Source organism: Saccopteryx bilineata, chromosome 2, assembly GCF_036850765.1.
Source record: "Saccopteryx bilineata isolate mSacBil1 chromosome 2, mSacBil1_pri_phased_curated, whole genome shotgun sequence".
Lineage (NCBI taxonomy): Eukaryota > Metazoa > Chordata > Mammalia > Chiroptera > Emballonuridae > Saccopteryx > Saccopteryx bilineata.
Window position 1 is genome coordinate 117,495,179 of NC_089491.1, and position 26,634 is coordinate 117,521,812.

Sequence of the window (26,634 nt, forward strand, 5' to 3'; positions counted from 1 at the left end):
TTTGTATTATATGCCACTCAATTCTATTAATCAGATGGGAGATACAAAGGTCCATTGGTTAAAAAAAAAGTGTCTTTAAAATGTAAAATGATTACTAGTAATATATAATATGGAAGGTGAACATATTTATAAGATTGTAGTATTTTCCTATCTGCTTACCTCTGACATATCATGCACCAGCAAGAGAGGAATGCTTATTGTTGTGATGTCATGGGTACAGCAAACTTTGAGTATGTTTCGGAGTCCCATAATGGCAGGATCACGAGCAGTGATGTTTCCAGATTTCACATTGTCATCCACACAAAGATGGAAAGCAACATGGATTTCTGAGAGATTAGAATGCCGGGTAATGTAAAATTCTCCTGTGAACAACAAAGACAATCACAATTTTCAAATGGATGAATTACCATCAACAGTGGACAGCATAAATAATTGCAACAGGCAGTCAATGTATTAAGCTAGCAGAGGTGCATCAGGAACCTATGTTGGGTTCAGGAAGCAAATATGATTACTGCTTCTAAATTCTTGGAAAGAAGGTGACAAAAAAAGAAGGAATAGCCAATTTTGCATTCAGTTCATAAATTGGTATGAAGTGACCACCAAGTAGTAAGTAAATCAAATGAGTACTGATCTTCTCTGTGTCGACATAAATGCTTAATATGTCCTACTTAATTCAAATTTAACATGTAAAAACAGGTTACTTGGTTACTGGTCATCCACATACCCTATTATCTGCTCTTCTCCATCTCAATTTATAGGTCCAATTTCTGTCCAGTAACTAGCTTAGGACAGAAACACAGAAGTTGCCCTTCATTACTTTTCTTTTGTCAATGCCTCTTCCCCAATCCTCAATCCAACTCACCACCAACTAGTCTCAGTAACACCTCCAACAAATACCTCAAAATGAGCACGCCATTTGTATTGCTGTCACCCTTGTTTGTGCAACCATCCTCTCTCACCTAGGTTTTTGTAACAGCCTCTTAATGAATCTCTCTGCTCCCATTCCTGTCCACCTACAAATGACTTCCACACTGCAGGAAAAACGATTTACAGTATATATAAACCAGATAACATCATTCCCCTACTTAAAATCATCCAACAGGCTCACACTACCTTCAGAAAAAGGCCTGTGCTCTTTACTGTGTGGTCTGCAAGGCCTACATGATGTGGACACTGCTTATCTGCCCAACATCCTCTTGTCTCAACCTCTCTGGCCCTGCCCAGCACACTGGCTTCTGTTCAGCTCCACAAACATGCAGAGCTTGTTCTCAATTCAGGGCTGCTTTGTGAAAGGTTTCCCAAGATTCTTGTACAGCTGACTTTTCATTCATCATGTCTCAGGTGAAAGGTCACCCCAAAGAGAGGTCTTCTTTGACAGTCCCAGCTGCTGGAGGACTCCTCACCCCTCATTTATTCTCTTTCACATTGTTCTGTTTTACTCTCAGCACTGAAATTCTTTTATTGTTTCTGAGATTACTTTAAAGAAACCATCGCTTATACTCCATAACAACAGGAATTTTGTCTATCTTGTTTAATGTTCTACCTATGGCATGTATAACAAAACCTGGAATATAGCAGTCAGTCAGTAAATATTTGTTAAATGAACAAATATTTGAGACTGAATGTTGGAGCAGGATTCATTGAACCTTAAAATCCAGATGTTCTACAATCAATCCATTTTCTATGCAGCCACATTAACTACAAAATATAAAATCTCATCAGCTTTTGTATTCTGCAGTTTATGTCAATATAAATAAACAAAATATAAAACATATAAAGAATATGTTTTTAAAAATACACTTATTCCCTGGAAATTCTGATATGTCCCTCAAGGAAAGCTTTGCTCTTATAAGAAATACTCTTCTCTCTTGGACATTAGAGAAATGGTGGTATGAAAGATACCTATAGTCTCTGCCCTTAAAATTTCAACAAATTGAGCAACTATAACACAGCAAAGGAATCCCTGCTGGGCTTGCAGTTGCACCTGAAAGATACATGCACTGAAGGTACTGAAGATGGGACAGGCTGAAAAGGGGAGGTGGAAGATAAAACACTTTTGCAGTGGAATCTGGAAAGGAGAGAAGCTGGGGGACTAGGTTTTTCGTTTTCCATGCTGGATGGAGGGAGGTAGGCTTTTTCAGCTTGGGTTTTGTTTTGAGCCAGGAGAGGTGGAGAGACTGAGGGACAGAGGGAAAGGAACTGAACTAAGACGGGAACAACCAAGTGCAGGGTCACATTCCCTGTGGTCTGCTGGTGTCGCCTGGCTTGTGATTAGCGGGCACTCGGCTAGTGCACAGCCTGCAACACTCACTCCATGGCACGTGCTTGGCCCACAAAGTTCAGCCCACCTGGTACATGGCGTGTACTTACTCGGTGTGCACTTGGCCCACTAAGTTAGGGTCACCCAGTGCTTAAATGCACTCAATTGGCACACGCTTATCCCATGGAGTTCAACCTGCTCGGTGCTCAAGTGCACTCTGATAGCACCCAACTCATGCTCTACCTGCAGCCCACGCTCTGTGCAGTGTCAGAGAAGACCGAAGTGCAGCCCCCAGCCTCCCAGATCCCGCCTCCCTCCCCTTGCAATATGAAAGTTGGCAGAGGCGGCCCCCACCATTGACTCTCTGTGGCCACTCTCTCACAAGAGGCTGAGGTGCTCTGCATCTGATCCCCTGGTCTGTTGAGACGTGGGGAGGAGTGCCTAGAGACCTGAAACCGCCATTGTTAGAGCTGGATAACTGCAAAGCCGGGAAGGCGCAAAGCCATAAAGCTAAAACTGTAAAGTCCTCACAACACGTCCCACTCACCAATGTGACTGCAGCCCTGCCTACATTGTTATAATAGCAACGTCTCAGGAGAGTTCTGCCCAAGAATTTCACAGAACCAAAACTCGTAGTACAGTGACACCTACTAGAAAAACAAAAAAGTAACTCCTCAAAACTGAAAAAACAATTTTTCTCATCTTTTCTTCTTTACTTATTCTTTATATTTGAATTTCATTAACCTTAATCTTTGTATTATTTATTATCATTTTTCGTGTTTTGATACTTTTTCTTATTTTTTCTTTATTTTTCATTTTTTAGTTATCTCTTGTTAGAGTTCTTAACAATGCTACACTCAAATGCTATCAAGGAAGAAGAAATCAAATATCATGAATAAATAAGACAGAGATGTACTTCAGCTAGATCATGAAAAATCTCCAGAAAAAAAATCTCAATTACATGGAAACCTTGGAGTTAAATAACAGAATTCAAAACTGAAGTTATAAAAATACTCAATGAGATGTGAGAAAACATTGATAGGCAATTTAATAAGCTCATAAAACAAATTAATGAACAAATAAGAGTACTTCACTAAAGAGATTGAAACTTTATAAAAGAACCAGAAATAAAGAACTAAATACATGAACTGAAAAATGAGGTAACAAGTTTAGCTAATAGAACAGGTCAGACAGAGGAATCAGTGACAACAACAACAAGCAACTAGAGATGCTACAGAGAGAAGAGAGGGACTCACGAATTAAAAAAACTGAGAGAGCTGTACAAGAATTGTCTGACAGATCAGAAAGAGCAATACAAGAATAATGGGTTCATCAGAAAAGAAGAAAGGGAAAAGGAAGTGGAGAACCTATTCAAACAAATAATTGATGAAAAGTTCCCAAGCCTGTGCAAAGAGAGCCCTGAATCCAAGGAGCACACAGAACACTTACTTACCTCAACCCAAACAAACTTACTCGAAAGCACATTGTAATAAAATTGTCACAAATCAATGACAAAGAAAGAATCCTCAAGGCAGCTAGGGAAAAGAAGAATATAACATAAAGAAAGGCCCATAAGGTTATCATCAGATTTCTCAACAGAAACTCTATAAGTCAGAAGATAGAAGACCCAAACATTTAAAGTACTGAAAGAGAGGAACTAGCAACCAAGAATACTGTATCTATCAAAGCTATACTTCAAATGTGAAGGAGAAATAAAAACTTTCACAGACATAGAGAAGCTAAGAGAATTTATCACCAGAACACCTCTACTACAGGAAATACTAAAGGGGTTATCCAACCAGATACATAGAACAAAACAGAACAAAACTACAAGTAAAAGCTCCAAAAAGATCACAATAAGAACAAGGATAATCTGTGACAACAATAACATAAAAAAAGAGAGGATCAAGATCAGCAGTAGCAAAGGATGGAGTCAAAAGCACTCATAAGATAATAAACTCTTGTAAATAAGATCATTTTTCTTTTAATAACCTAATGGTAACCATCCACAAAAATGCTACTACTTAAACATGTTATCTTTTTATTTATTTGTTTGTTTGTTTATTTATTTTGTGACAGAGACAGAGAGAGGGACGACAGGGACAGAACAGAAGGGAGAGAGATGAGAAGCATCAATTCTTTGTTGCGGCACCTTAGTTGTTCATTAATTGCTTTCTCATAGGTGTCTTGACTGAGGGGCTATAGTAGAGGAAGTGACCGCTTGCTCAAGTCAGCGACCTTTGGGTTCAAGCCAGTGACCATGGGATCATGTCTATGATCCCATGCTCAAACTGGCAACTCTGCATTCAAGCTGGTGAGCCCACGCTCGAGCTGGATAAGCCCACACTCAAGCTGGTGACCTTGGGGTTTCAAACCTGGGTCCTCTGAGTCCCTGTCTGACACTCTGTCCACTGGACTACCATCTGGTTAGGCTGAAACACATACCTTAAAAAAGAAGAAACAGGGCAAAAAAGTATGGAATACTACCAAACAAAAACAGCTGACAGAAAAACAAAAAAGAGCTAAGTAAGACACAGAGCCATCAGAAAGCAATATATAAAATGGCTATAGTAAATCCTCAACTGTCAATAATTATCCTAAATGTAAATGGATTGAACTCACCAATAAAGAGACAGAGTAGCAGACTGGATCAAAAAGCAAAACCCAACTGTATGCTGCCTTCGAGAGACACATTTAAGCTGCAAAGACAGAAGTAGACTCGAAGTGAAAGTCTGGAAAGAATTCTCCAAGCAAAAAATACCCAGAGAAAAGCAGGTATAGCCATATTCATATCTGACAATGCTGACTACAAGACAACAAAGGTAACTAGAGACAAAGATGGTCATTTCATAATGATAAAGGGGACACTGTATCAAGAAGACATAACACTTTTTAATATATATGCACCAAACCAGGGAGCAGCAAAATGTATGACAGCTCCTAACTGATCTAAAAATAGAAACAGACAAAAACACAATCATACTTGGAGAACTCAACACACCGCTGATGGTTCTACATTGATCATCCAAACAGAAAATAAATAAAGAAATATTGGCCTTAAATGACACACTAGACCAAATGGACATTTTAGACATTTACAGGACATTTCATCCCAGAACTTCAGAGTATACATTTTTCTCCAATGTACACGGAACATTCTTAAGAACAGACCATATGCTTGGCCACAGAACTAACATCAACAAATTCAGGAAGACTGAAACATCATACCAAGCATATTCTCTGACTATAAGGCTTTGAAATTAGAATTCAACAGCAAAAAAGAAATAAAGTAACCTATAAAAATGTGAAAATTAAACAACACACTTCTAAAAAATGACTGGGTCAAAGAAAAAATAAAAGTAGAGATCAAAAGATATTTACAGAGAAATGAAATGACAACACAACATATCAAAATTTCTGGGATGGGCCCTGGCCGGTTGGCTCAGTGGTAGAGCGTCGGCCTGGCGTGCGGGGGACCCGGGTTTGATTCCCGGCCAGGGCACATAGGAGAAGCGCCCATTTGCTTCTCCACCCCCCCCTTCCTTCCTCTCTGTCTCTCTCTTCCCCTCCCACAGCCAAGACTCCATTGGAGCAAAGATGGCCCGGGCACTGGGGATGGCTCCTTGGCATCTGCCCCAGGTGCTAGAGTGGCTCTGGTTGCGGCAGAGCGACGCCCCGGAGGGGCAGAGCATCGCCCCCTGGTGGGCAGAGCGTCGCCCCTGGTGGGCGTGCCGGGTGGATCCCGGTTGGGCGCATGCGGGAGTCTGTCTGTCTCTCCCCGTTTCCAGCTTCAGAAAAATACAAAAACACACACACACACAAAAAACAAAACAAAATTTCTGGGATGCAGCAAAAGCAATAAGAAGAAAGTTTATATCATTACAGGTTTATATCAAGAAACAAGACAGAGCCCAAGTGAACAATTAAACATCACATCTTAAAGAACTAAGAAAAGAACAAAGGCAACCCAAAATCAGCAGAAGAAAGGAAACAGTAAAAACTAGAGCAGATATAAATGAAATACAAAACAGAAAAACTATAGAGAAAATTAATACAACAGAGCTGGTTCTTTAAATCAATAAAATTGACAAACCCCTGGCAAGATTCACTAAGGAAAAAAGAGAAAGGCCTCAGATAAACAAAATCTGAAATGAATAAGGAGAAATTACCACAGATATCATAGCTATATAAAGGATCATTGTAGAATACTATGAAAAACAATATGCCACCAAATTCAACAATCTAGAAGAAATGGATAAATTCCTAGAACTATACAATCTTCCCACACTGAGTCATGAAGAAGTGAAAAAGACTAAATAGAGCCATAAGCAGGGAGGAAATAGAAACAACTATCAAAATCCTTCCCAATAACAAAAGTCCAGGACCAGATGGCTACACTAGTGAATTCTATCAAACATTCAAAGAAGATTTGGTTCATCCTTCTCCAAATCTTCCAAAAAACTTAAGAAACAATAGTTTTGAATACATTTTAGGAGGACAACATAACCCTCATACCAAAACCTGGCAAGGACAATATGAAAAAAAGAAAACTACAGACCAGTCAGTATCTCTAATGAATACAGATGTAAAAATCCTAAACAAAATACTAGCAAATTAAATACAACAACACATTAGAAAAATAAGACATCATGATCAAGTGAGCTTCATCCCAGGAGCACAAGGATGGTTCAACATATATAAATCAATTAATGTTATACACCATATCAACAAAACAAAGAACAAAATCATGTGATCCTATCAAAAGATACAGAGAAAGCATTCAATAAGATACAATATCCCTTAATGTTTAAAACACTCAAGAAAATGAGTATACAAGAAAAATATCTCAACATAATAAAGGTTGTAAATGACAAACCATCAGCTAATATCATACTAAATGATAAAACACTGAAAGCTTTTCCTCTAAAATCAGGAACAAGACAAGGCTGCCCACTCTCTCCATTCCTACTCAACATAGTGCTGGAAGTTTTAGCCAGAGCAATCAGACCAGAGAAAGAAATAAAAGGCATTCATATCAGAATAGAAGAAGTAAAGGTTTTATTTTTTGCAAATGACATGATCCTATATATAGAAAACTAAAGACTCCACTGAAAAACTATTAAAAACAATAAACCAATACAGTAAGGTCACAGGATACAAATTCAACATATTCCTTTCATATACACCAGGGATAGTCAACCTTTTGATACCTACCGCCCACTTTTGTATCTGTTAGTAGTAAAATTTTCTAACCGCCCACGGGTTCCACAGTAATGGTGATTTACAAAGTAGGGAAATAACTTTACTTTATAAAATTTATAAAGCAGAGTTACAGCAAGTAAAAGCATATAATAATAATTACTTACCAAATACTTAATGTCAGATTTTTGTTAAGTTTGGCAGAATAAATCTTTATAAAATAACTTACTATAGTTAAATCTATCTTTTTATTTATATATACTTTGGTTGCTCCACTACCGCCCACCATGAAAGCTGGAATGCCCAATAGTGGGTGGTAGGGACCAGGTTGACTACCACTGATATACACCAACAATGAAACTTCGGAAAATGAACTAAAATAAAAATCCCTTTTACAGTTGCAACAAAAAAAAAATAAAATACCTAGGAATAAACTTAATAAAGAATGTAAAGGATGTATATATTGAAAACTACAAAGCATTATTAAAGGAAATTCAAAAAGACACACTGAAATAAAAAACATTACATGTTCATGGATAAGAAGGATGAACATAGTTAAAATGACCATTATTACCCAAAGCAATATGCAAATTTAGTGCAATTCCCATCAAAATTCCAATGTCATTTTTTAAAAAAGAAATGGAACAACAAATTACCAGGTTTGTATGGAACCATAAATAGCCAAAGCAATCCTGAGAAAAAAGAACAAATAAGGAGGTATTACAATACTTGACTTCTAATTATGCTACAGAGCCTTGATGATCAAAACAGAACCGAGAGCCCAGAAATAAAACCACATATGTATGGGCAAATCATCTTCGACAAAAGAGCCAAAAACACACAATAGAGAAAAGAAAGCCTCTTCAATAAATGATGCTGGCAAAAATTGGAAAGCCACATGCAAAAGAATGACACGTGACTACAGTTTGTCCTCCTGCAAAAAAATGAATTCAAAATGGATCAAAGACATAAATGTAACATCTGAAACAATAAATTATAGAAGAAAACACAGGTACTAAACTCATGACCTTAGCCATAGAAACAATTTATTAATTTGACCCAAAAGGCAAGGGAAATAAAGGCCAAAATAAATGAATGTGACTATATCAAACTAAAAAACTTCTGCACAGCAAGAGAACCTGATAACAAAACAGCCAGCCAATTAAATAGGAGATGATATTTGCAAACAACAGCTCTGATAAGGGGTTAATATCCAAAATCCATAAAGAACTCACAAAGCTCAGCAACAAACAAGCAAACAATTCAATTAAAAAATGGGGAGAGGACTTGAACAGACACTTCTCCCAAGAAGAAATACAAATGGCCAACAGATGCATGAAAAAATGCTCATCTTCACTAGCTATTTGAAAAATGCCAATCAAAACTACAAGACACTACCTCACACCTGTTAGACTGGCTATTATCAACAAGACAGGTAATAACAAATGTTGGAGAGGCTGTGGAGAAAAAGGAACCCTCATTCACTGTTGGTGGGAACGTGAATTAGTACAACCATTATAGAAGAAAGTATGGTGGTTCCTCAAAAAATTAAGAATAGAACGACCATATGACCCAGCAATCTCTCGACTGGGTATCTAACCCCAAAACTCAAAAACATCAGTACATAAAGACATATGCACCCCCATGTTCATTGAAGCATTGTTCACAGTGGCCAAGACATGGAAACAACCAATGTGCCCCTCGATAGAGGATTGGATAAAGAAGATGTGGGACATATATTCAATGTAATACCACTCAGACATAAGAAATAATGACATAATATCATTTAAGACAACACGGATGGACCTTGAGAACATTATACCAAGTGAAATAAGTAAATCAGAAAAAGCTGAGAACTGTATGATTTCACACATAGGTGGGCTACAACTCTGAGACTCATGGACATAGATAAGAGTTCAGTGGTTACTAGGAAGAGGGGGATTAGGGAGCAGGTTGGGGAAAGGGTGTAAAGAGGGACAAATATAAGGTGACTTTGGATGATAGATATACAACGTAACCACCTTGGCCTCAAAGTCATTATCTTAGGATTTTACTTACACTTACTGATAAACATATAATTAAAAGTACTTAATATAGTTTATTTAGCACAATGTGTAAACACTTCTAGTTATCAATGTACATAATCTATACTCATTGATGCCACTGACAGGCTCCAGGAAAAGTTCTTTTTTTCTAACTTAAAAGAAAAGAATTGAATAAGCAGAACAAGAAATTTAAAAAAGGACAGTGACATAAATATCAAAATGAAATAGTCAAATAAAAAGTAAAAAAAATTATCTGATGAAAAATAGTTTGGTTACAATTTCCTGAAAGGCAATAAAAGACACAGACAGCTTCGCAGAAACATGGCTGACTCTCTCTGAGAGAATATCCTCCTGCACCCAATGAAGTGCAGTACCTCCTAAACTCTTAATGACTGGTTAGGTGATGGAAGTCGTACTATTGAATATGGGCTGTGGGCCAGTAGTGAGGCAGAGGACTAATCCCCAAACTGGCACTGCTTCATTTGACTTTAGATGACTTGTCTCTTGGCCTCGTTTTACCCATTAGTACAATGGGGGTCATGGAGCTGGCAGTAATATAACATAGTAGAAAAAGAGCTAGATTAGGCATTAAAAAGATCTGGTCTCTAGCACTTACTAGCTGAGTGATCGTGGGTGAATCACTTCAAGTTATAGATCCTCTGTACTTCATGTATGAAATGGGAAACAGTTCTTGACTGCTTTCCTTACAAAGTAGTTGTGAGAATTAGATGATACAAACTGTGAATACCTAGATAGTGATAAAATAAACCACTAGTTAAAAATTATATAAATAAAACTGTTTTCCTTTGTCACTTAAACAATTAAAAGCATTTGTGATTTGGATCTTTTTTCTCTCATTTACTTCTAGCTGTGTAGGCATCATTAACTAAATGGAAATTCAGATGATACCTGCATATCTAACATGGATAGTTTAATAGTCCTTTTCTAATGCAGATTTATGACATTTTCCTGATGTAGTGGTGACGGTGAGATACTAACCTGTAAGCTTTTTCCAAAAAGGAGTAAGGAAGGAAATAAATATAGCAATAAAAAGTAAAAAAAAAAAAAAAGAAAAAGACATCAGTACTTCCAGAATAGATAATAAGATTGGCACATTTTAAGCCACAAAATATGGATGATTTAAATTATGGATCTATGAAGAGAAATACAATGAATCCTTCCTCAATGAGGTATTTTTAGATGGAGAGGAGGACAGTTTCCTGTTCCACAGAGTGAAGGAAACAGCATGTGGTGATGCAATCTGGCCGCTAACATCATCTACTAAGGTAGGATATCTGAAGGCGGAAGGGAATTCGGAAGCTGACGACCACAAGCTAACTGACTGGGGCTGACAAGATAATACCAGACATAGTTATGCTATTTGCTTAGATTAAATGGAATGTGACCTACATGTAGAAAATCTAGGGAAGGAAATATGAAGAAATAACAATTTACCATTTAGTTTAAAAGATTTTACACTCACTTTGTTATGATCTGTCATACAAACACCATCAAGGATCACCAGTGTGAATTCATTCTGGGGGAGGATCAAGAGACTGAATTTCCAATTTATATACTGTATATACAAGAACAATAAGGAAATCAAGTAATGGAAAGTAAAAAAATTGATGGGGAAGTGGAAATAAAGATTATAAATCAGATGACCCATGTTCTTTCTACAAATTTAATTGCTTACAACTCTACATACCATTGTTTGTTTTATATTTCAGAGTAAAATTATTTCTTGGTTCATTTAAGAAACTAAGAAATAATGTATAAAAGAGAAAACCTGAAATAGAAAAGAACAATAAAACTTATGCAACTGCCTGAGCAAGTTTTTTTTGTATGGATGTATAAAAGTCAGCAAATCGCAGAATGTCCGTGAAAGTATATATTACATCTAATAGATATGATTTTGTTTCAAAGTGATACACTGACAAACATTTTTTATAAGTTCACCATAAGAACTTATATTTCAAATCTGATTTCAATGAATATGATTATATGAAAAATTGTAATTTAAAATAGTACTTACCAGGTAAAATATTTAAATAGTTTCTGTCAGCATTTTTAGTCTTATCATTTCCTCCATTTCGGTTTCCAGAATCTATTCATATGATAATGCAATGTGAAAGAACATCACAACATATGAAAACACATTACTACTACTACTCAAGCAGTCACAACAGCAAACACTAACTAAGAATCTCTAGGTGCCAGTCATTCTGATGCAGGCTTTACATGAATAGTCTCATTCAATTCTTATTTACAAAATGCTTATAACCACAACCTTATGAGGTAAGTACTTTTACTACTTCATTTACATATGAGGAAACAGAGGCTTAAATAGGTTAATTAACTTAACCAAGAATGCACAGGTAAATGGTAGAATCAGGTCCCAAACCTACATACACAGATTCCAAATCCTATGTCTTAACCACATTAGACTTGCCAATACCTAATTTTTCATCTGGGAAGTTCAAGGCATTAAGTTAACAACACATAAAATAACTTTATTAAATACCTGTCATGTGGCCATCTTTATTTTTAGAATCTGAGTCACTGTTTTTGGTATAACTTGTTCAGAACTACAAATGGTTAGCAGTACCAGAAATCACTTTGTTACTTCTTACCAAGCATTATATATAATTTCTTTCAAACAGATATGTAAGACTTGGTTTCAAATCTTTTTTCAGATAGTTAATAGTTATTCTTTGTAGAAGGAATATTACTTAAAAGGATAAATGTTGGTAAAAAAAAAAAAAAAAAAAAGATACATCACAATTGACCACATACTATTACGGCTGAATACTAATTATTTTACATGCATACATATATTTTTAATAGAAGATACATATGAATTTTATAAGATCTCTAACAGAACTCAAAAATGCAGAATGAATACTCGCATTCAAAATCGCTCTCTTTAAGAAGCTGTATGCTTCTTCCAAATAAATACAAAACTATTTGGAATGGTCTTCAGCATCAGAAAAGCACTTCAAAAGAGTCAGAACTTCAAGTGAGTCAACTGCAAATACCAAGGGAATATTATGGTTTTAAGAAAGTTCTGAATAAAAATAACAATGCTTTTACCTAAGGACTACTTTGATGAATTGGTTGATAGCATTGTACCTTGTAAACACATACATTTCATAATCAGACAGAGGAAGAGCAGAAAGGCACAAAGAGAAGTCTATGTGGCCAGAACCCATATTTAATGTAACAGTTTCTCAGACAGAGCCATGTAATTCATACCCTTTGCATAAGTGTCTGATCACAGTATAGAAAACAAAAAACCATAATAAAGGACTCTAATATTGTTCACATGGGGTATGAACAAACAGAATCCCTACTAAGTAAATAAGACAGAACAGTTCAGTCCATTTCCCTTTCCATACTAAGAAAATAACTATTTTTTCATTTTTAAAAATTTATATAAAATGCACACAAAAAGACATAGTTTTTGTAGGCTATAAAAATGCAATATAATAAACACAGTAAAGAAGACAATAGAATGTCTTAGAATACACAGGTCCTTGTGCATCAGGATATAAACGGGTAGCACAAATATGTGGGTGCGCACAGAAAAAGAGAAAGTATTTTCAAAAAACTTCTTCTCTGTAACAACATGCTGGTTCCTCTAAGAGAGTTGTCTTTTATAAACCTACTTGTTTTACTGACTCACTTAAACCACAAAATAGTTGCTTGAACAAGAACAAAATAAACACCATGATGTACACACACTGCCTTAACTGTATGTGGTTTAAAAACTTCCTGTCATTTACTGCACACTTTCTATCTCTCACAAATATACTTAGAATCCTCCTCCTCTCACACCTGTCATGATCTCAATTTTCATGTTTTAGTCACTACTAAGAATAATATTAAAATGTTACTGATTATATCAATGCTAGTTTCAAAGAGATAGAGGAAGAAGATGGTAGATGAACAAAAAGACATACTGAAATTTTCCAAATGGTCTGCTGTTAGGGTATGTTACCATACTGGTTTCCTAGCATTCAGGCTGGTTCTGTCATATATAACTCACACTTGTCACAGCAAAGCCACAGTTACCTATAGTGAGAATATTAAACTGGTAGAGCTGTTACGGAGAGCAATTGCTAGTTAGCAAATTATAAAAGTAAGTGTCTTTTAATTCAGGAATTTCTCATTAGGAATCTATTCTGTAGATAGTGATATATGTGCATGGTTATTCATGCAGTTACTTAAAATAGCAAAAACTTTGGAGCAGATTAAGTGCCCATCAATAAGAAAATGATTAATGAAATAGCCTGCAATGAATTAGTACTGGGCACCTGTAAAAAGGTATGAAGATGCTCTTTATGTATTGATATGATGTTCAAGATAAATTATTCAGTGAAGAAAGCACAATTACTCTGTAATTTGAGTCAGAGTTTTTTCTTTTACCTGCTTCCCTTAAGTCTCTCTATGTATACATAGAAAACTGAAGACAGATACTATATACTTTTCCTATAGCTTTAAAATCATTTTCCAGTAAATTTCCTAATAGTTAAAAAGGATGCTTATATTGTGGACAGAAATAGAAAAAGCAGGACATAGTTCTGGACATAGTAATGTTTTAAAAGAACAGAAAACAATTCTTGTAATTGACTTCGTGCTATCTAAGTGGATAAAAGATGTAAAATGTGTATTTGGTGCTACTATTTATCTGTGACCTCAATGCCATCTACAGTGATAATTCTGTCTATTTTAGATATAGAACTTAGGTTGAAATATCAGCAATCTTCCCAAGTGCCTATTTCACATATAACTTTAGAACTGAAATTTAAAAACAGTTTTTGCAAAGGATTTTGCCAAAATCATGCAAAAAAAGGGAGAGGGAATCAAGAACAGAATCTAAGCTCCTAAAGACTTTAACTTTTGGCCTTGCCTGTGGTGGTACAGTGGATACAGCATCAGCCTGGAACCCTGAGGTCACTGGTTCAAGTTCCTAGGCTTGCCTGATCAAGGCACATACATCAAGCAAGCAATGCACAACTAAAGTGAAGCAACTATACTTCTCACTCCCCACACTCCTCTCTGTAAAATCAATAAATAAAATCTTTAAAAAAAAGATATTGAATTTTGTTTTTATTTTCTTTCTGCCATCTCTCCACCAATAGAATTTTCTGTATTTCAATGATAGCCTACATGTTATTAAAGTGTGTAGGGATATAACATACTGAAAGTAAAATTTGAAAAAATTTGAGTTTCACTGACCATGTGATTCTTTCAACTTACTCCTGCGCTGGGTTCTGGCATAAAGCACCACCTGCTGGACAATTTCCAGTTGCTCTTCAATTCGGGGAAAATGAAAGTCAGTGCATTCTTGGCAAACTGTGGCAAAATCTAAGGAACACAAAACATTTACAGACTTTAAAAGAGAACTGTCAATTATTTAGTATTTACCTACAGGCGAGGAGATCTGGTGAAACAATATAAAATTCACAAGTATGATTTCTTATACTTGTCCTTTCAATTCTGTCTTATGAAGTTAGGGTACAGCAATTTTGTTTTGCTCAGAAACAATTTCTTAATCACTCAAAAGAGTAAACAAGGAATAGACAAGGAAATTTGAATGTAATTCCAAGCCTTCTTTAAATAAAACAATACTTTAATCATAATCCAATCCCAAAGAGTGCTAAAAAATATAAAGTCTTTATGTTTATGACAGCAAATAAACTCTATTCAAGCTTCTTTTAAGAAGTTATATATTTTAAAACACTTTATATATTTAAAACATTTTAAACAATCAAAAAAGTGAGTTGTACTATAATGAAAGGTATGAATTTTGCCTAGGATATTTAAGAAATAGGTTATTTAAAAAACAAAAAAGGACAGCCCTGGCCGGTTGGCTCAGCGGTAGAGCGTCGGCCTGGCGTGCGGGGGACCCGGGTTCGATTCCCGGCCAGGGCACATAGGAGAAGCGCCCATTTGCTTCTCCACCTCCCCTCCTTCCTCTCTGTCTCTCTCTTCCCCTCCCGCAGCCAAGGTTCCATTGGAGCAAAGATGGCCCGGGCGTTGGGGATGGCTCCTTGGCCTCTGCCCCAGGCGCTAGAGTGGCTCTGGTCGCGGCAGAGCGATGTCCCGAGGGGCAGAGCATCGCCCCCTGGTGGGCAGAGCATCACCTCTGGTGGGTGTGCCGGGTGGATCCCGGTTGGGCACATGCGGGAGTCTGTCTGAGTGTCTCTCCCCGTTTCCAGCTTCAGAAAAATACACACACCAAAAAAAAAAAAAAAAAAGGACAAATGGTTGAATTAAAATTCTCTGAACCAGGATGTTTCTAAATTGAAAATTTCATTAACATCTTGATTATTCTTTTTGTTATACCCTGAAACAAGGGCCCTGTAAGAGTATTATTTAGAAAATAACTGAATTTTAAGAAAAATTAAATAATTCTGAAGTACCCTACACCATGCTGATAATGAAACAAATCTAAAGAAGCTGTGACTGGGTGTGTTATTGTTTAGTCTACTCCAACTGGGGCAATTACCATTTTATTTCAATGTTTCCATAATTTAATTTCTTTCTTTGTAAGAATAGTACTTAAAGAAGAAATTTAACAAAATAAATACGTATAATGTTAACATACCTCTTTTAATACCACTATATGAATTGATCCGATTATCTACTAGTAAAACCAGGCCACAGAGAGATGTGGAGTAAAGTGACAGCGCTGTCTGCAGTCGATGGAGTTTCACACCACTTCGATGATTCCTTTTGTGCTTACAGAAATCCAGCATGTCTGCTCTCAGCAATCTCAAATTATGCATGGTCTTCAACTGAGCTCCTGGGGAGGGGGGTTTCGACAATGATCCCAGACAGACACTTAGCTACAATAATCCAGTATAAGAGGATGCAAATCTCTATGACAAGAATCTAGATAAAGCTGTGCTACAAATCATTAAAAATGGGTCTTGCAATTTCCCATCTTACTAACAATTAATACTTAATCTTTTTATTTGCAAAAAATAATATATAAGCTAAAACAAAAAACTTGTAGCCAACAATCTGTAGGCTTTCTTGGAGCAGTATATATTTTATAATTAAAAATAACAGGTGTGTTTTATTCATGTGCTAGGAATTTTTCTTATAGCATTAAAATGGTTTTACAAGTTACAATAAATTACAACTACAAAAAATTAATACAGGCCCTGGCCGGTTGGCTCAGTGGTTGAGCGTTGGCCTGGCATGCAAGAGTCCCGGGTTTGACTCCCGGCCAGGGCACACAGGAGAAGTGTCCATCTGCTTCTCCACCCCTCCCCCTCTCCTTCCTCTCTGTCTCTCTCTTCCCCTCCTGCAGCCAAGGCTCCATTGGAGCAAAGTTGGCCCGGGTGCTGAGGATGGCTCTGTGGCCTCTGCCTCAGGCGCTAGAATGGCTCTGGTTGCAGCAGAGCGATGCCCCAGATGGGCAGAGCATCGCCCCCTGGTGGGGGTACCAGGTAGATCCTGGTTGGGCACATGCGGGAGTCTGTCTGTCTCCCAGTTTCCAACTTCAGAAAAATACAAAAAAAATAAAAAATAAAAATTAATACACTTACCTAGATGAATGGTAAAACTTTCTTCTAACTTTCTCTGTTCCTCATAAATCCTTCCATTTGCTTCTGCTGCTTCTCTGAACTGACTTGGTTGAACTTTAATCTCTTCACTGAAATTAATAAAATTATTGAGTTTTCGGGCATGTTTATCAAGAACTTTTCTTAAAGAAAAGAAAGATTTCTGATGAAATGACACAAAACTAACAGCTGGTAGTAGTACTTAATTTATTCCTAAACTTAACCTTAATTCATGATGACAAGTAAGGTCATAAGTACCAAGAGGTTTTAAAATTCTCACTTGTTCTTTTATTTCCTCACAGTAAGTAATACATATTATTCATTTTCAGTAACTATAGTATCAATTCATATATTATCATTTAATATTTCTAGGCCCTGGCCAGTGGCTCAGTGGATAGCACACCGGCCTGGCGTATGTACATCCCAGGTTTGATTCCCTGTCAGGGCACAAAGGAGAAGTGGCCATCTGCTTCTCCACCCCCCCCTTCTCTCCCTCTACGCCTCCCACAGCCAATGGCTCAATTGGTTCGAGCGTGGGCCATGGACGCCGAGGACAGCTTGGTGATTTGAGCACTGACCCCAGATGGGGGTTGCTGGATGGATACTGGTTAGGGTGCATGCAGGAGTCTATCTTCCCTCCTCTCACTTAAAAAATACATATATATATATATATATTTCATAGTGGCTTAAGAGAATGATTAAAAGAAATGACTAACTTATTACTTTAAGATGACATTTTAAAAAATACATATTGCTTATTAGGATCAGCTGTAGGCAAAACAAGAAAATAGGCAAAGTAATTGAAGTAAAATTAAAACATCAAATAAGGAATAACAAAAAAAGATGAAGTTCATTTTGACGTATTCACATCCTCTATTTCTCTATTATCATTCCTGTTTTTTTCCCCCCACCAACATTCTCCTCTCATTAAAGAATTTTGTTTGCTCTGCTCTTGTATTTCCTGAAAAGGTTTCTATGGAGGCACTATAACTGTACAATTGTTCAATTTAAATTTCCTGGAGTGCTGAAGATGACATCAGCCTGGAGTCGTCATCCATTCCCCTGACTATATTTTTGGCATAAATCCAAGCAGTCTCATTAGTCTCACTGACTTCATTCGTACTGGGCAAATATAAACCCCAAACTAAATTTATATTAATAAAGTATCTCATCTTAAGATGCAAAAAGCCACAAGAGAATACTGTTCCCATCCTAAAAAGAAAAAGGCTTCTAATATAAAAAGTCATGGAGCCCATCAAAAATTTGAAGACACACAATGGAGAAAAGAAAGCCTCTTCAATAAATGGTGCTGGGAAAACTGGAAAGCCACATGCAAAAGAATGAAACTGGACTACAGTCTCTCCCCCTGTACAAAAATTAACTCAAAATGGATCAAAGATCTAAACATAAGACCTGAAACAATTAAGTACATAGAAGAAGACATAGGTACTCAACTCATGGACCTGGGTTTTAAAGAGCATTTTATGAATTTGACTCCAATGGCAAGAGAAGTGAAGGCAAAAATTAATGAATGGGACTACATCAGACTAAGAAGTTTTTGCTCAGCAAGAGAAACTGATAACAAAATAAACAGAAAGCCAACTAAATGGGAAATGATTTTTTCAAACAACAGCTCAGATAAGGGCCTAATATCCAAAATATACAAAGAACTCATAAAACTCAACAACAAACAAACAAACAATCCAATAAAAAAATGGGAAGAGGATATGAATAGACACTTCTCCCAGGAAGAAATACAAATGGCCAACAGATATATGAAAAGATGCTCATCTTCTTTAGCTATTAGAGAAATGCAAATCAAAACTGCAATGAGATACCACCTCACACCTGTTCGATTAGCTGTTATTAGCAAGTCAGGTAATAGCAAATGTTGGAGAGGCTGTGGAGAAAAAGGAACCCTCATACACTGTTGGTGGGAATGTAAAGTAGTACAACCATTATGGAAGAAAGTATGGTGGTTCCTCAAAAAACTGAAAATAGAACTACCTTATGACCCAGCAATCCCTCTACTGGGTATATATCCCAAAAACTCAGAAACATTGATACGTAAAGACACATGCAGCCTCATGTTTATTGCAGCATTGTTCACAGTGGCCAGGACATGGAAACAACCAAAAAGCCCATCAATAGATGACTGGATAAAGAAGATGTGGCACATATACACTATGGAATACTACTCAGCCATAAGAAATGATGACATCGGAACATTTACAGCAAAATGGTGGGATCTTGATAACATGATACGAAGCGAAATAAGTAAATCAGAAAAAAACAGGAACTGTATTATTCCATACGTAGGTGGGACATAATAGTGAAACTAAGAGACATTGATAAGAGTGAGGTGGTTACGGGGGGGAGGGGGGAATGGGAGAGGGATAGGGGGTGGGGAGGGGCACAAAGAAAACAAGATAGAAGGTGACAGAGGACAATCTGACTTTGGGTGGTGGGTATGCAACATAATTGAACGACAAGATACCCTGGACTTGTTATCTTTGAATATATGTATCCTGATTTATTGATGTCACCCCATTAAAAAAAATAAAATTATTAAAAAAAAAAATTTGAGGTAAGAATGCAACCAAGTAAATTGAATTCTAAAGTGACACACCCTCCATGGAAAGACAGGACACAACTTTTGTTTCTGGCAGAGCATGTGAGAAATGCGTTGCTAGAATGTAAATGGGTAAGAGGAAATAAGTTAAATTTTTACCGAATTCTTAAAGGTCAAGTATAGGCTAGCATGTTAATTTAGAATAGCTATGTGCCCAAGCACAAGGAAGTCTGCATACATTTGCAAACTCTTCCATCGGCCTTCACTAGGTGCTTCCCAGAAAACACGGGAGGCCAGGCAGAAGACAAGAGTGCCCCTCAGTGGTACAGGTAGAAATGCTGAGAAAGCCCTAAGCCCAAGGCCCAAGATATACAGGGCTCGCCCTAGACTGAAGCTGAACAAAGACAACAGAGACCTGTCTCGAACCCCAATAATAAGCCTAGAACCAAGTAATACAACAGTCTACTGCTGGGGGGTCAATCAACAGCAGAGAGACCTCATCTGTGGCAAGGCCTGCTAAGACTACCAAAAGCTGAGCATGGAGCAGAAAGAGAAAAACCTTTAAAACCCAAAGCCTCACTCTTACCACAAAGTGGTGGCAGCTTACTGCTATAGAAAATGAAGCTTGTGATGCACTGAAGGAACAAAAACCAAACTCATCTCAACTGCTGACTAGATTTACGTGACCTTCATATTAATGGTCTGTTTGTGGACATAAATATGACTTACCTCAGCCTCTTTTCTAACACATACAATATCCAGCATTGACAGAGAGAGAGAGAGAGAGAGAGAGAGAAAGACAAGCAAACAAACAAAAAACCCACTGTAAACAGATAAAGTAATAAACAAAACCAGAGATGACCCAGATTTTGGGACTGAAATAAAGGGATTTTCAAATAACTATAGACAAAATGCTAAATGATCTAGTGTAAAACAACCCACAAGGGCAGATGAGGAATTTCAACAAGGAGAGAAAACAAAAATACTAGAAATAAAACATGATATCAGGTCAAGGACAACAGATATCAGTTCCTTTGACAGGTTCATCAGTAGACCTACAACTCATATTATGATGCCACCATTACTCTGATATCAAAACCAAATGAAGATACTATAAGGAAAATGAAAAGTCTGTTAAAGTAAAGTCTGTTGAAGGAGAAATTAAATAAATTAAAATTGACCTGTTTTAGGTTTACATTTTGATGATTTTTGTACACTTATATTAGTTCTGAAATCATCACAGCAATCAAGATAATAGCATTTCTTTTTTACACCTTTCTTTTCTTTTTGCACCTTTATAGTTAATATTTGTTCCTCTTGTCCATCTCCTGGCAATCTGATCTGATTTCTGTCCCTGTAGTTTTAATTATTCCAGAGTGTCATATAAATGGAATTAAACTGGATCTTCCATTCATAGCAGTTTGGGTCTTACTTCTTTCACTTAGTATAATGCTTTTGAGACTCATTCATGTTGTTCCATCTATAACTGGTTCTTTCCTTTTTATTGCTCATTAGTATTCTGTTATTCTTTGTTTATTCATTCACTCCATAATGGACATTTGTGGTATTTCTAGATTTTGACAATTACAAATAAAGCCGTTGTAAACATTCATGCACAGGTCTTTGTATATGCATATGTTTTCATTACTCATATAAATACCTAGAAAAGAGATTGCCGGATCACGTGGTAATGTATGTTTAACTTTATAAGAAACTACTAGACTATTTTTTTTTATTTTCTCATTTGCACCACCAATGTATGTGGGTTCCAGAGGCTCCACTTCCTTGTGAACACTTGGCATTGATATTTAGCCATTCTAGCAGGATTTGAAAGTGGTATCATTGTGGTTTTACTCTGTATTTCCCTGATGGTTAATAGTATTGAACCTTTTTTCATATGTGATCTTCCATTCATAGCTCTTTGTTTCTTTCTTATTATTGAGTTGTGAGAGTTCTTTATATATTCTGGATATAAGTTTATCATCAGATAAATGTTTTACAAATATTTTCTTTCACTCTGTAACTTTCATTTTCTGAATAGTATCTTTTGAGGAGCAAAGTCCTTCATTTTAATTAAGTAAAATTTATCAATTATTAAATGTTTCATATCTTAGCTAAGATAGCTTTGCCTAAAACAAGACTACAAAGATTTTATCCTGTGCTTTCTTCTAGAAGTTTTATAAACTTATATATATAAATTATGTATATCATATTACATATAAGCAAATTATTCACTGTAAAATAGCAAATAGTTGTACCTATTTTATATATATATAAAAACCAGGAAAGAACCAGTTATAGATGGAACAACATGAATGAGTCTCAAAAGCATTATACTAAGTGAAAGAAGTAAGACCCAAACTGCTATGAATGGAAGATCCAGTTTAATTCCATTTACATGACATTCTGGAATAATTAAAACTACAGGGACAGAAATCAGATCAGATTGCCAGGAGATGGACAAGAGGAACAAATATTAACTATAAAGGTGCAAAAAGAAAAGAAAGGTGTAAAAAAGAAATGCTATTATCTTGATTGCTGTGATGATTTCAGAACTAATATAAGTGTACAAAAATCATCAAAATGTAAACCTAAAACAGGTCAATTTTAATTTATTTAATTTCTCCTTCAACAGACTTTACTTTAAAAAAAAAAGTCAAAATAAATGAATAAAAGTAAAATACGCCTGACCAGGTGGTGGCACAGTGGATAGAGCGTTGGACTGGGATGCAGAGGACACAGGTTTGAAACCCTGAGGTCACTGGCTTGAGCGCAGGCTCATCTGGTTTGAGCAAGGCTCACCAGCTTGAGCCCAAAGTCGCTGGCTTGAGCAAGGGGTCACTGGGTCTGCTGTAGCTCCTCCCCCACCCCGTCAAGGCACACATAAGAAAGCAATCAATGAACAACTAAGGTGCCGCAACAAAGAATTGATGCTTCTCATCTCTCTCCCTTCCTGTCTGTCTGTCCCTATCTGTCCCCCTCTCTGTCTCTCTGTCTCTGTAACAAAAAAAAGTAAAATACAACTTTTATCAAACTCATATAGGACTTCTGCACATACACAGTTGTGTTGAAAATAGATTTCTGTTGCCCTAGTAGCAAACTAACAAAGTCACAGTAAAAATATTCTTTCCTGGGAATATTTGGTTTTTAAAATGAGCAGCAGCCAGAGGTCAATATTTACACAATTGAAGTAAATCTATAAATTGAATTTATGTAACTATAGAAGCAAAGTGAAAGATAATTTTTTTCAGCACTGGGTTTTCTCAGCTTCTCTAACTAAATCAGTGACTGTCCACACTTTTGACAACAGTATATAGTACATATTTTACATTTTGGCTCAACACACACATTTATTTATACCCAGTTTCATGCATGATGTGCTTCATTTCCTCCCTATTCTACTGTACTGTTCCATTCCATTTCATTTTATTGTTACTTTAAGAGCCTGACTGGAAAGTAGAAGATCTAGAACGGTCCCTGGCAGACTGCAAGCAGCAGTCTGAGAAACATCACTGTAAATTACAGCAGACAAATGCTCCAGTCCAGCTGCCCCATAGCTTCTCCCTTTATTGTTTTCATCGCTATTTTCATTTAAAATGAGGAGTCAAATATGTTAACATCATGAATGTTATCCCATTTCTGATCATAAAAATTGTTCAAATATTTCTAAGGTGTTGTCTTGGGGAAAACAATAAGGCAAATGAAAATTATAATACTTAGAGAAGAGGAGATATACTATAGGTATCAGGTAAATTGTTTAGTGATAATCTATCTATCTGCCTATTCCTGGCCCATAAATATTTATTGAGTATGTCTTATGTGCCAGTGTTAAGAGCTAGACACTTGACAAGGATTTGGGTGTAGAGTAAAAAAAACAGATGTGGTTTTGTCTTCAATGCAATACTAATGGGGGAGATTGACATTATACAAACAAAATGCTATTTTTAAATGTTTATAGCACAGGGTGGGGCAAAAGTAGGTCTATAGTTGTTAGTACAAAAAAGTTTATTTTTGTGTTATATATTAATTATTGTATTATTTTCAATATGAACTGTAAACCTCCTTTTGCTCCACCCTGTATATACCAGCAAATGTTAACAATAGAATTATCATACTGTACTAACTATATTTCCAATTGAATATATTCTAGGATTTGAAAGAAGATATTCTCAAATATATGAATATACAGCCAAGAAATAACATTGGCACTGTCAAGCTCTAGGGTAATCTATGAAACACAACGTACTTAGGCTACAATTCATAATACAAGTTATGAATTATGAAAAGTCCTCTATACTATTTTTGCACTTTGTACATGCTTCTATTCCTGCACATGTCACTTTCTACAGTATGGTTTTATTTACAGGTCAGTCTCTCTTGAATATAAGCTCCACATGGGCAGGTATCTTTATTTTTCTGCTTAGAGAGTGCTTGGCATTTAAGATACATTCAACAATGTTTATTGCACTGAGGGAAACCAGTTTAAAAAAACAAGAGCTAATACTCAGCGTATTTAGGTATAAATACCTAAGTCTAAGTTCTAGGGGAGAAATAACTATTTTAAACCAACCAATTAATCCCCCTCCCAAATAATCACATGAAACCTACAAAAGATTTTTTAAATGTATAAAATTACTTTGAATTTTCATTGGTTACTTTAAAATATCTACAAATAAAAAGGTTCAATTTTATAATAAACATAAATTATTAACAATAATGAATTTTCATCTAATAATAATAATATGTGGTTCATACCTGAGGGAGCTGTTGTTGGGGTTTTTTAGGTCTTGATGAAGTTTTATCACCCATTCTTGATACTCTTGCTTTTGGATGGCAGTTGATTGTTTTAATTCATTTGACCACTTATTTTCTAAGTCCTAAAAAAGAGCCAGTATACCAACTAGTAATCTTTTTACAAAAATAAGTAGCCCTGGCCGGTTGGCTCAGCGGTAGAGCGTCGGCCTAGCGTGCGGAGGACCCCGGTTCGATTCCCGACCAGGGCACACAGGAGAAGCGCCCATTTGCTTCTCCATCCCTCTGCCGTGCTTTCCTCTCTCTCTCTTCCCCTCCCGCAGCCAAGGCTCCATTGGAGCAAAGATGGCCGGGGCGCTGGGGATGGCTCTGTGGCCTCTGCCTCAGGCGCTAGAGTGGCTCTGGTCCCAACATGGCAACGCCCAGGATGGGCAGAGCATCGCCCCCTGGTGGGCAGAGCGTCGCCCCTGGTGGGCGTGCTGGGTGGATCCTGGTCGGGCGCATGCGGGAGTCTGTCTGACTGTCTCTCCCTGTTTCCAGCTTCAGAAAAATGGAAAAAAAAAAAAAAAGTAAAAAAAAGTAACTGCATATCTAAAGGCCACTATACTTCACTTACTTGCTGGGATTCAAAATGCTGAGCAGCCAGTGAGTTTACATCTTGATCTGTCAGTGATTTTCCCAATTCCTGCATCACCTTTTCCATTTCAATACCTTGTCTAAAACATAAATAAGCAGATCAGATACAGTCATCAGAATTTTAAGGTATATGACCACTTGAAATTTATTGAACAGCCTCAGCAAAGTGAAAATAAAATTTTTGTTTTACAGGATGATGCCCCAGAATGGCAACTATAAAACCTGGAAAGCATTTTGAAGCCTTAGAAGAAGAGATGTGGAAATAATAATAATAATTTCATATAATATCAATATCATTTGTGCAGCTAAGTTTTAATATAAAATTTTAATACAAAGCAGTCAAAATCTAGGTCATTACAATTTCCATGGCTAATATTTAAAAGTCCAGATACCTTTTCACCTGCAGATTTCTTCAAAGATACTCTGCAATTCTAGCTTGAAGTACATTCTCTATTTATTTGTACATGAGGTACAGCAATTCCAAACCTTGAAAGTTAGTTTATATTATAATCAGAAAATGCCAATTAGGTTCTAAGAATCAAACTAGTATTAAGTCCTAAGTTCCCTTTACAAAGAAATAGAAAATACTTCTGAAGATGTGTTTTAGTTTTACATTCTTCATTTATCCAAATAAATAATGTGCAGAAATTAAATGGTTTTTCCTACAGGAAAAACTAATCAATGGTATTATAAATTCATATAACGGTCATTTGTGGCAGATAAAGATAGAGACTAGATGGGCATAAGGCAACTTTTGGCAGTGCTCGAAATATTCTATTTCTTGAGCCAGATGATGGGTACATGGGTGTACTTACTCTGCAAGCTTAGTGAGCTGTTCCCCTAGAATTTGTTGCCTATTTTGTAATGTTATATTTTAATAAATAAGTTCATTAAAATTCTCAAATTAAAAATGTCTTCTAATGTAAATGTTAAAAAGTTTGTTCTAAATATTTCAAAAAAACTTAGAAAGAATGAAACAAACATCAAATAACAGAATTTTACATCATTCTAGTTAATTTAAGTAAATTGCTCTTAGAAGCAAGTTTACACTTCTTTATAACAACTGATTAAGATACTTATATGTATATGATAAATGAAATTCACTCATATATTATACATTTACACATTTCTATAGATATATTCTAGCATTACGTATTCAATACCATTTAGTCTCCTCTTAATTCTAATGAAGGTGACCCCATTAACTTTTTAATAACTATTAGAGGTCAGGTGAAGATTATGCTGGTGAGAAAGATTTTTATTTAAAACAGAAATAACTGTTAAATATTTATAAATACAAACTTCCATAGCAATATTTTACATTACACATGTTCCCTCTAGTGGATACAAAGCATCACTACCATGTTTACATTTTGAAAAATATCTTGAATCTGGTTTGCCAAAAGAAGCAAATTTCCAGTGAGGAAAAGGAGACTAATTAATAAGAACTCAATAAATAAAATTTCACGAACATTTTACCCTAAATGTGTCAGGAACACAAATAGCTAATGATAGAATATTAATAATACAGTGTATATATACATATTCTATAATTAAGATCTAAGAAAATTTTATTGTATTTCAGATGAACTA

The 26,634-nt window shown here is 36.1% G+C and overlaps 1 protein-coding gene across 3 annotated transcripts in view; it reads right to left on the minus strand.

Annotated features, from left to right (window-relative positions):
- FERRY3 (FERRY endosomal RAB5 effector complex subunit 3) overlaps positions 1-26,634 on the minus strand; it is a 52,750-nt gene that overhangs the window by 11,861 nt on the left and 14,255 nt on the right. For all 3 annotated transcript variants that reach the window (XM_066257724.1, XM_066257723.1, XM_066257722.1), the window contains 7 exons: positions 25,022-25,121; positions 24,409-24,530; positions 17,067-17,173; positions 16,118-16,315; positions 14,746-14,874; positions 11,540-11,611; positions 160-362 (listed from right to left, as the gene is read on the minus strand). In XM_066257724.1, the coding sequence (XP_066113821.1) occupies positions 160-362; positions 11,540-11,611; positions 14,746-14,874; positions 16,118-16,315; positions 17,067-17,173; positions 24,409-24,530; positions 25,022-25,121 (931 nt within the window). The remainder of the gene's footprint in view (positions 1-159; positions 363-11,539; positions 11,612-14,745; positions 14,875-16,117; positions 16,316-17,066; positions 17,174-24,408; positions 24,531-25,021; positions 25,122-26,634) is intronic.